General features: G+C 38.5%; 1 protein-coding gene across 1 annotated transcript; it reads left to right on the top strand.

The window, feature by feature from the left end:
* The first annotated feature begins 1531 nt into the window (after positions 1-1531).
* Positions 1532-4879, top strand: LOC131022563 (uncharacterized). Its single transcript, XM_057952073.1, has 4 exons — positions 1532-3153; positions 3331-4548; positions 4630-4686; positions 4761-4879. The coding sequence occupies exons 1-2, from the start codon at positions 1630-1632 to the stop codon at positions 4291-4293; spliced, it is 2487 nt and encodes an 828-aa protein (XP_057808056.1). The 5' UTR covers positions 1532-1629; the 3' UTR covers positions 4294-4548; positions 4630-4686; positions 4761-4879.
* Positions 4880-10200: the final 5321 nt, after the last annotated feature.

The raw sequence follows: 10200 nt of genomic DNA, 5'->3' as shown, positions 1-10200 counted from the left end.
TGGAGCAGTGTAGCCCACTCGCCGATGTGGCTAGGCACGCAGAAAGCCAATCTTTGATTGGACAGTAAAGCATCGATGCTCGGCAATCTTGGTCCTCCGCAAGCAGTAGATGATCCACACTTTATGACCTGAAACATCAACATTGCGCATCTTAATTTTGCCGACGACCAATCGGCTCTGTGAAAACCAGACCACCATAATCATCAATGCAAAACGAAAATGGTGAGACCATGAATAACAACAACCATTCTAACCACCCTACCATCCAACCTTATTAATATTTAATTAATTTCTCTTTCTTCCACATCATCAATAATCATCCCAACCCAACCACATCTATTTTGAATGATTTATCCATGACCACCCAACCACAACATTATATATAATTATTTATATTTAAATTTTTAAACTTTAAAAATTATTTTTGTTTAAAATAATACTCCCTCCGTCCCCAAAATAAGTTCCTCTTTGGGGTCGACACGGGTTTTAAGGAAAAATGGTAAAGTGTATGGATAGTGGAGAAAAATATGTTATAATTAGTATTGGGAGTGGTGAAAATGTGAAAAAGTGTTATACTCCCTCCGTCCCTGAAATAAGTTCCACTTTTTTCTTTTTGGGACGTCCCCCAAATAAGTTCATCTTTCTTTCTTTCCATTTTTTGACAACTACCCCACCACTAATAATACTTTATTTATTTTTACTTTTCATTTTTTCACCACTCTCAATACTAATTATAACACTTTTTCACCTTTTCACCACTCTCAATACTAATTATAACATATTTTTCTCCACTATCAATACACTTTACTATTTTTCCTTAAAACTCGTGTCGTCCCCAAAGAGGAACTTATTTTGGGGACGGAGGGAGTAATTAGTATTTGGAGTGGTGAAAAAGTGAAAAGTAAGAATAAATAAAGTAGGGTAAATATCACTTTTTGGCCCATCGTTTGAGCGTTTTCTCAAATATATCCCACCATAAGCATATTTACAAAACAATACCCATCGTTTCATTTTTTTCTTATTTGTGGCCCGCAAAAATTTTCCGGCTACCGGTAAATGACGTGTTCCGGCCAAGTGCCATGTAGCTATTACACGTCAGCATTTAAAAAAAAGAAAAAAGAAAAGAAAATACACATCATAAGTTAAAGAATAATAGAAAATCCCACCTCACCTCACTTAAAAGAGAGAAAAATGGTTCATCTCCTCCGTCTTTCTAAATTGCTCTCTTCAGCGCGCCAAAACCTCCATCGTCTTCAACCTCCCCAGCGCAGCAGCATAATCCTCCATCGCGACCCCCTCCACCTTCGATTTCTCCCTTCCCCCGCCTATCCCAGCGCTGCCCCAGCGCAGCCCTGCCCCGCCCCAGCGCTGCCCCGCCCCAGCGCAGCGCAGCCCCGCCTCAGCGCTGCCCCGCCGCAGCGCAGCCCTGCCCCGCCCCAGCGCAGCCCTGCCCCAGCGCTGCCCTAGCCCCAGCGTTGCCCTGGATACCCTATTTTATGGTAATTTTTAGATACCCTGTTTTATGGTAATTTCTTGAAGAGAATGTTTTATGTTCACATGACGTTTCTGTTTAGATTGAAATGGTGCTTGCTCTAATACCCTGTTTATGGTAATTTATCATTGCAGAGTATGTCTAGTCTGTTGGTTAGACTTAGGATATGGTATGATGGGAAGTTTGTTGGTAATAATCAATATGTAGAAAAACTGTGTTTGGACATTCCTGAATATGATGTGTTCGAGTTTGAGGAGGCATTTGTGCATGAGGTGTTGGGTGCTGATTTGGGGTGTGAGAGTATGTCTAGGTATGCATTCAAAGATAAAGAGACTGGTGAGTTCACATTTGTGAATGTTGATGATGAAGAAACTGACTTTGTTAGTCTAGCATTGAAGTTTGTGGATGAGAAGAAGAATTTGGAGATTTTATGTGAATGTAATACGGCTGTTGCAGAGGTAGCAGAGGTAGAAAAGATAGCAGATAAGATTGATGATAAAACTCTTGAAGATGATCACGATGAGGAGCTGGAGGATAGTGATTGGGAGCTTTTTGAAAATGTTGTTGAAGATGGTACTGATTCAAGTGATGATGGGCTTGAGGAGAGTGATTTCTCCGATGAAGATGATAAGTTTTTGGAAGCTAGACGAACAAAGGAAAGGCCAAGCAAAAAAGAGAAGATTGTAGAAGAAAAAGGAAAGAGTATTCTACATGAAAGCTCTACAATTCCATCTACTTTGGTTGTCTTACCAAATGAGGATGAGTTTGATTCGGATGCCTCTTGTGAGAGTTTGGATGACGATGGCAACATAAAACCAAAGAGCAAACTATACTCCAAGAATATCCCTTTCAATGATGTGAAGTTGGAGCTTGTAATGAGATTCAAGGATGCGAAAGAGTGCCAAGATGTAGTGCGGCAATGGGCTGTTGCAAATGGCTACAATATCAAGTGGACTAAGACTTCATATGGTAAGGTTGAAGCTGTTTGCGCACCAGGATGCAATTGGAGGTTATATGCTAGTAGGATACATGGGCAACCCACGTGTATAATTAAAACCTTGAATGTGACACACTCTTGCATAAGAGCACAAGTTAATAGGCAAGTGAATGCGAAGTTCGTGGCTGCCCATTTCTTACCGAAGCTTAGAAACAATGCTAATATAACGGTCAAAGAAATGATTGTTGATTTGGAGGTGACATATGGCTGTAAAGTTAGACCAATGAAATGTTATAGGGGTAAACGGTTGGCGTTGGAGCAGATTAGGGGCACATTTCATGATCATTATGCCAAGCTTAGACCCTATGTGATGGAGTTGATGAGGAACGACAAAGAAGGTCGTTTTGAGTTGAAAACCTTTCTGGATAAGCAAGAAAAACCCGTGTTTGAGCGCATCTACATCGGCTTCTCAGCATTGAGAAAGGGTTTTTTGCAAGGTTGTAGGAAGTATATTAGATTTGATGCATGCTTCTTGAAGACCGTCCTCGGAGGATCATTGCTAGCAGCTGTGTCAAAGGATTGCAACAACAAGATGTATCCCATTGCTTTGGCTGTCGTGGAGAAGGAGAACGAGCATAGCTGGACTTGGTTCTTTGAGCGCTTGTTCGAAGATCTAAATATCAACGACGGACTAGGATGGACTTTCATGAGCGACAAGCAAAAGGTAAAGTTGCTATTTAGATTTGTCTTCCCTTTAAATAGCGAACTGCAATTTATAACAATACTTATCAGTTCTCTCCTTTAGTTCATTGAATATGCGAATAAATGGTGACATAATTATAAGACTCCAATCTATGATTTTTACACATCATGTAAATGTGGCGTGGACTACGATTTTCAGGGGTTGATTAATGGCATACAGAGGCTCGCTCCCCTTAGTGAGCACAGACATTGCGCAAGACATATATACGCGAACTGGAAAAAGAATTTCCTAGGGCCAAAATTCAAGGTGATGTTTTGGAACATTGCAAAAGCTAATTCAAAGACAGAATTTGAATGGTGCTTGGATGAGATGCGTCAAGTGAATGCACAGGCAGCCGAAGATTTCATGAGCAAGGGACCCTCATCTTTCTGTAAGGCTCTCATAAACTCTTTCACGAGGACCGACACTATTGACAACAATGTGTGTGAGACCTTTAACAGTTATATTTTGAAATCAAGAGACAAACCTTTGATTGATATGCTAGAGGATATTAGGACGAGTATCATGACTAGGATATATGATTTGAGTGCTGGCATGGAAAAAAGCATGGATTCATCTGATTTACTTTGTCCTAATATTCGAAAGAAGCTCATTAAAATTGAGAATAACGTGAGGCATTGCATTGTAAGGCCGGCGGTTGGGGGAAAGTTTGAAGTACATCATAAAGATGATGCATATGTTGTTGATGTTGTTGGGAAGGTCTGTTCTTGTAGGTCATGGGAGTTAACTGCCATCCCATGTGTGCATGCCTTAAGCTGTATATTTCATAATAGGGAGGATCCGGTTGCATATATTGATCCCTTTTACTATAAGTCCAATGCTTTGGAATGCTATAAGTTTGGGTTACATCCGCTGCCTGGATACAAGGCTTGGCCTGTAGTTGAGGGTCATCCAATCTTGCCTCCTCAATATTCTAGACCTACCGGAAGACCTAAGAAGTGTAGGCGTAGGGGACTTGATGATGAACAAAACAAATCCAACACCAAATTATCTATGCGTGGACTACAAATGTCGTGCAAAAATTGTGGTGGATTTGATCATAATAAGCGTACTTGTAAGGCCCCTCCAAAGGTAAATTTTTGTTATGAATTTCTACATTGAGATTTAACTATTTTTTGCATATTTTGACCACTATACTCCTTCATTTTTTATTAACTCTAAAAATAGCCACCGGCCCCAAAGAATGATCCATTGGCTGCAAAAAAGAAGAATCCACCGGCTGCAAAGAAGGATACTTTGGCTGCAAAGAAGAAGGATCCACCGCCTGCAAAGAACATTCCATCGGCTCCAAAACAGCCACGTGCTCCAAAGCAAAGTAACCCTACTGACTTGCAAGTAAATAAAGAGATTAGACAGGTAAATTTAGAATAAAAAACACTTTGATTGATTTATATCGATTTTTCGGCTACTCTATGAACTTTAAGATGTTTTACGCAGGCACGTAAAGGCTATGGTGCAATGATATCCACTGAGACAGGGAATATCTATGTCCGAGTAAATGTTCTAACTTCCACTCATTTTTAATGATCCAAAATTTCATCTTCTTATTGAATAAATGTTGTTTGTAGGATCCTGGATCACGTCGTGTCCATTTCATTAGTGGACTTCAGAGGGCATCAGAGGGAACCGCTCAGGGATCTCAAAGCCAAGGAGGCAGTCAAGTAGACAACCCTACACCACCTTGAATATAATGCATGAGGATGCCGGAGTTCTTTAGAAAACACCAATTTAAACTGAGATTTAGAGTATGCTAAGCCTTGAAACATCTTATTTAATGTGTTTTTATATATTTGTGGATGAAAGATATCCACCACTTAGGGGCAAAACAACTTATTTAATGCGTTTTTGTATGTTTGTGGATGAAAGGTATCCACCACTGTTTTGGAACATTGCAAAAGTTATTTCCCATCCTTACTGTTTTATTCAATTCAAGGTGCTGTTTTGGAATATTGCATAAGCTATTTCCTATCCTTGTTGTTTTATTCAATTCGTGTAAGCGCTGGGGCAGGGCAGCGCCGGGGCAGGGCTGCGCTGGGGCAGGGCTGCGCTGCGGCGGGGCAGCGCTGGGGCGGGGCTGCGCTGCGCTGGTTTCTCATATTCCATATATATATATATATATGGGGCGGTTATTCAATAAATCACCCTTATTTTAAGAATTACGAACCAGCAAAAAGGCATGAATTTTATGTATAACACGCATGAATAAACTGTATAAAGGCATGAATTGCGAAAAATAATTTTTTGCTACCTTTGGGATTCGAACTCAGGACCATGAATTTATCCAACAAGGTGATGAATCAACCGTATATCTTGATGATCTAAGGGCTGAAAATGGTTCCTAATTTATATTTTAAGAAGCGTTCTTATTTTAGCCTTCCCCTATATATATATATATATATATATACATAGACGCACACATATGTGAGAAAGTCGACATATGAGGATTGTTCATTTTGGTTGGAAAAGGTTCAGTATGCGTGAATACGTATAAACATTACATTTTCAGAAGGGCTCCAAGTTAGATGAAGTGGCTCTGTGTGTCTTGTTTATTTGGTTCATTCGTTGCTGTATTCCATGCTAATCTCCACACTGCATATATGATCTTTATTGGTTGTTGTGGCATAAAATTGAGCATTCTATTATGTAGTTTTGTAACTTCTGTTCATTGTTTCGTGTTGTTTGGAATCTTGGATGAGTAAGCTATTACAGTTATTTGCTCATTTTCATCAATCGTATATGCAAGCTTGGGGCAGGGCAGCGCTGGGGCGGGGCTGCGCTGCTCTGGGGCGGGGCAGGGCAGCGCTGGGATAGGCGAGGGAAGGGAGAAATCGAAGGTGGAGGGGGTCGCGATGGAGGATTATGCTGCTGCGCTGGGGAGGTTGAAGACGATGGAGGTTTTGGCGCGCTGAAGAGAGCAATTTAGAAAGACGGAGGAGATGAACCGTTTTTCTCTCTTTTAAGTGAGGTGAGGTGGGATTTTCTATTATTCTTTAACTTATGATGTGTATTTTCTTTTCTATTTTCTTTTTTTAAAATGCTGACGTGTAATAGCTACATGGCACTTGGCCAAAACACGTCATTTACCGGTAGCCGGAAAATTTTTGCGTGCCACAAATAAGAAAAAAATAAAACGATGGGTATTGTTTTGTAAATATGCTTAGAGTGGGATATATTTGAGAAAACGCTCAAACGATGGGCCAAAAAGTGATATTTACCCAATAAAGTATTATTAGTGGTGAGGTAGTTGTCCAAAAATGGAAAGAAAGAAAGATGAACTTATTTGGGGGACGTCCCAAAAAGGAAAAAGAGGAACTTATTTCAGGGACGGAGGGAGTATATAAAATTATCTATCTATTATACTAAAGGAAAGTTGTGATTCACAACTTTTCCCGCCAAAACTACTATCTAATTTTCTTTTATTATTAGTTTTTCTTCAAAAAGGTTGTCCAAGTTAATAGTCCTCAACGATTTTCCATAATTGTAATTTCTTGAATATTTTCATATTATTCAATTAACTTATTTAATTTGATGGCTATACTGAGTAAAACAGGGGCTATTAATATAATTACCCTTATACGTTGTTAGGTCCTGAGGGTCTCGAATAGGTGTATGGGGGGGGAATACACCTATGGGTTATTTTTAATACTCCTCAATCAGAGGGATCTCAAATAGAGATCAAAACGAAACTTTACATGCAAACAAAGACGCTTGTTTTACTGAAAACAGTTTTGATCAAACAGGGTTGACGACTGATACTGAAAGCTCTTCAGTAAGGAGTTATCAGTTAAGTTACTGGAACTTAACTAATGCACTTATGGGCTTCAGTCGAGTTTGCTAAAACAGAGATGATAACACTCTTCCTGGCTATCAAAAGATAGATCAGTCAGACTGATATCATACGCAGCGGAAATTAAACTTAGTTTCGCAATAGCCTCGGTTGAGCACGTTGTTAGTCTTAGGTTTCTCTTTGCAGTTAATCAGTATTCAGTTTAACAAATGAAACAACACAAGTAAGAATGTAAAACTGAAAGCTGTAAACAACACAGAGATTTTTACGTGGTTCGGAAAAACCCTTTCCTACATCCACGGTCGGTTGATCAGACCAACAATCTACTCCGCAAGTGCTTAACAGGTGCACTGCAAACCAAACTGTGTGCTTGCCGGGTGCACACAACCGTACCACTAAAGAAAACCCTTCTTCAGTACCCACACTTCACTCGTGTCGGATTTCTCTTGCTTAGCACAACCCGCGCTAAGACTCTCAGAGTCAGAGTACCTTCCTGAACTCCGAATCACTCAAACACTCTTTTGGGGGGGGAGGTTTGAACGAGTGCCAACTATACTGCAAAGAACAAGTTCTTTGTAGCAAGTTTGACCTTGGCTTCTGGGTAAACAGAGGTTTGCCTAAGGTCTAAGAGAATGTGTGTAATCAGCAGTGACTGATTTTGGCTTTGGAATTCTCTTCTTCGATTCAAGCTTTGGGGAGGTTAAGCTTTAAGCTGAGTAGCAATTTTGGCAGAGCTTCAGCTTATGTCGTTGAATCGGTGAAGGTTGAAGTGATCCTCGAGCGCTATTTGTAGGAGAACTCTTGAATAGATCTGTTGGCGTAGAACGTCCTCAAGATTTCTTCCGTTGGAGAGCAATTCGAATTTGGGCTGAGGCTTCAATCTTCGAGGTTCCTTGTCTGGTGGAAACGGCTCTCTTGATGGACAGGAGATGTGACGTCTCTGATAAAGTAGCCACCAAATAGGAATGACCTCTGCAGAGATAAGGAGATCCTGAGATCTCTGTATTTAATGCGGCTGTACTTTGTGAGTACGTGGCTTCCTTTGAACGTTGGAAGATTAGTCCGAGGAAGAATGTTCAACTGATACTTGACTTTAGTAGCAGTCTGTGGCACGCATTAAGTAATCAGTTCCTAACTGATTCTTCAACTGATACTTCAGTTGGTATCTTCAGTCTTCAGTCTTCAGTCCTTCGTTCTTCAGTCTTTCGTCTTCAGCCTTCGACACCACAAGCTAAACTAGAAACGAACTCTAACACTTGAGTTCAAAAGTGTTCTAGTCTATTACAATTAAGACCTATGAATTTTGGTATCATTAAAACAAGGATTAGGATATTCCACAAGGTTCCCAACATAAGTGGTAACTGAAAATTTAGACAAGATTTTCCAGAAAATAGGATAGCTGTTTTTCCATTTATTTATTGTGATTGTGCATTTCTTAGTTCCAATAAAATTCAAAAGTTCAAAACTAAATGCTTTGATTTTTTAAATTTTTGTGTATTATGTGGAATTCTCCATTATCTATATATCTTCTATATATTTCAATTTTGTGTGTTTATACATGAATTTGCATATCATTTTGTGCATCTCATAAAAGTTCAAAACTAACTGGTTTTTCTATGTGAAACTAGTACGCGCTCATGTGTGATGCACGGGCTACGATATATTTATTTATTTATAAAATTTTAAATTATATAAAAATGTTAAAATGTCATTATTTATGATTAGGTTAATTGGTATCAAAAAAATTATGTTAATTTATATATATTAGTATTTGATTTAAAATAATGTATAATAACAATATTATCAACTTACTTAGTATAATACTCCCTCCGTCCACGAAATGAGTACCCATATTTCCTTTTTCGTCCGTCCACGAAATGAGTACCCATTTCCCTTTTTGGCAAGTGTACCCCACACATCTCTTTAATTAATACACTCAAAAAGTGGGACCCTTAAACTATTCACACTACACTTCATGCATTTCTAAAAACCCGTGCCGTCCATAAATGGGTACTCATTTCGTGGACGGAGGGAGTATTAAATTTAATGAGTATTGGATTATAATAACTAAATACGAATAACAATATTTTAATTAATAGATTTTAATGCAAATAATTTAAGTTAATCTCATTTTGAACAAATAACACTAAATCATCAATATAACAAAATTAATAGTTATAATTTAATATAACAATTTTGGGCTCTTAAAAATTCAAATTGTATTATTATTAATAGTTCATATTTAAACAGTCAAAAACTAATTAAAGAAGTTAAGAAAAATACAAATAATACAAAAAGAAAAATACAACAACAATTTGACACTTTAAATGATCATAACTTATTCATTTTGAAATTTATTGTCTATAGTTTTTTATGCCGCCCAAGGTTCGTCGTTGAAGAAGAAGCCATTTGAATATGGTGGAGTTGGCGCGTTGATTTTGATTTATTTGCATTTGGGCCGAAGTTGGAAGACTTTATTTATTTTATTTTCTGCATTGTTTTTTTAGAGCCCAATAGTTTAGTTTTTATGTTATTTTCGAAAATTAGGAGTAAGGGTCTTGTTTGGCTAATTAGGATTTTATTTAAAGTTGTTTCCTTATTAGACTAGATTTAGTTTTTGCCTATAAATAGGGCTTCATGTGTTGGCTGAAAATTAGACATTATTTTTATAAAAAACTGTGAGTTTTATTCTCTCTTGAGAGTTTTCGAATTCTTCTTGAAATTCCAAGTCAAATTCATCTATCGGCATAACGGCGAGTCAACCAACCCTCGTCGGGTGTCAATCATCGTCTCCGAGTTGCTGCGTCAACGTCACATTGGGATATAGGGATTTCTTTCGCCTATATAATTTCGTGGGGGTTAGATTTAGAGGTTTTGGGATTCCATTCATCTATCGTTCGTTCTTCAGTCTTCTGTTTGCGTGTTCGTTTGAACGGTAAGGCAAAGATCGTATCATTTGGTATCAGAGCCGCGTTTCGTATCCAGATTTTGTTTTTCTGTCTTCGTGTCAAGGGTAGACGTTCTGCGTTTGTCATATTTTCTGCGTTTTAGGATTAACAAATATTCTGCGCTTTTCTGTTCCGTGTTTTCCAGATTTTAGGTTTCGTCTTTTCGGTTTTAGAGTCTCCGTGATTAGGGATTTCTGAATGAGACCGGCGTCATCAAAGTTACGAGGCAAGTGAAGGTTCATTTTCGCATTGAGAATTATGAGGATGAGGTGT

Source organism: Salvia miltiorrhiza, chromosome 4 (genome assembly GCF_028751815.1).
Source record: "Salvia miltiorrhiza cultivar Shanhuang (shh) chromosome 4, IMPLAD_Smil_shh, whole genome shotgun sequence".
NCBI classification, from domain to species: Eukaryota; Viridiplantae; Streptophyta; class Magnoliopsida; order Lamiales; family Lamiaceae; genus Salvia; species Salvia miltiorrhiza.
The sequence above is the reverse complement of the archived record's forward strand: the minus strand, read 5'-3'. Positions and strand labels throughout refer to the sequence as shown.

Coding starts and splice junctions, on each gene's coding strand:
- LOC131022563 (XM_057952073.1), top strand. CDS start 1,630: ATGTCTAGTCTGTTGGTTAGACTTAGGATATGGTATGATGGGAAGTTT. Junction 3,154..3,330: donor TCATGAGCGACAAGCAAAAG/GTAAAGTTGCTA, acceptor TACGATTTTCAG/GGGTTGATTAATGGCATACA.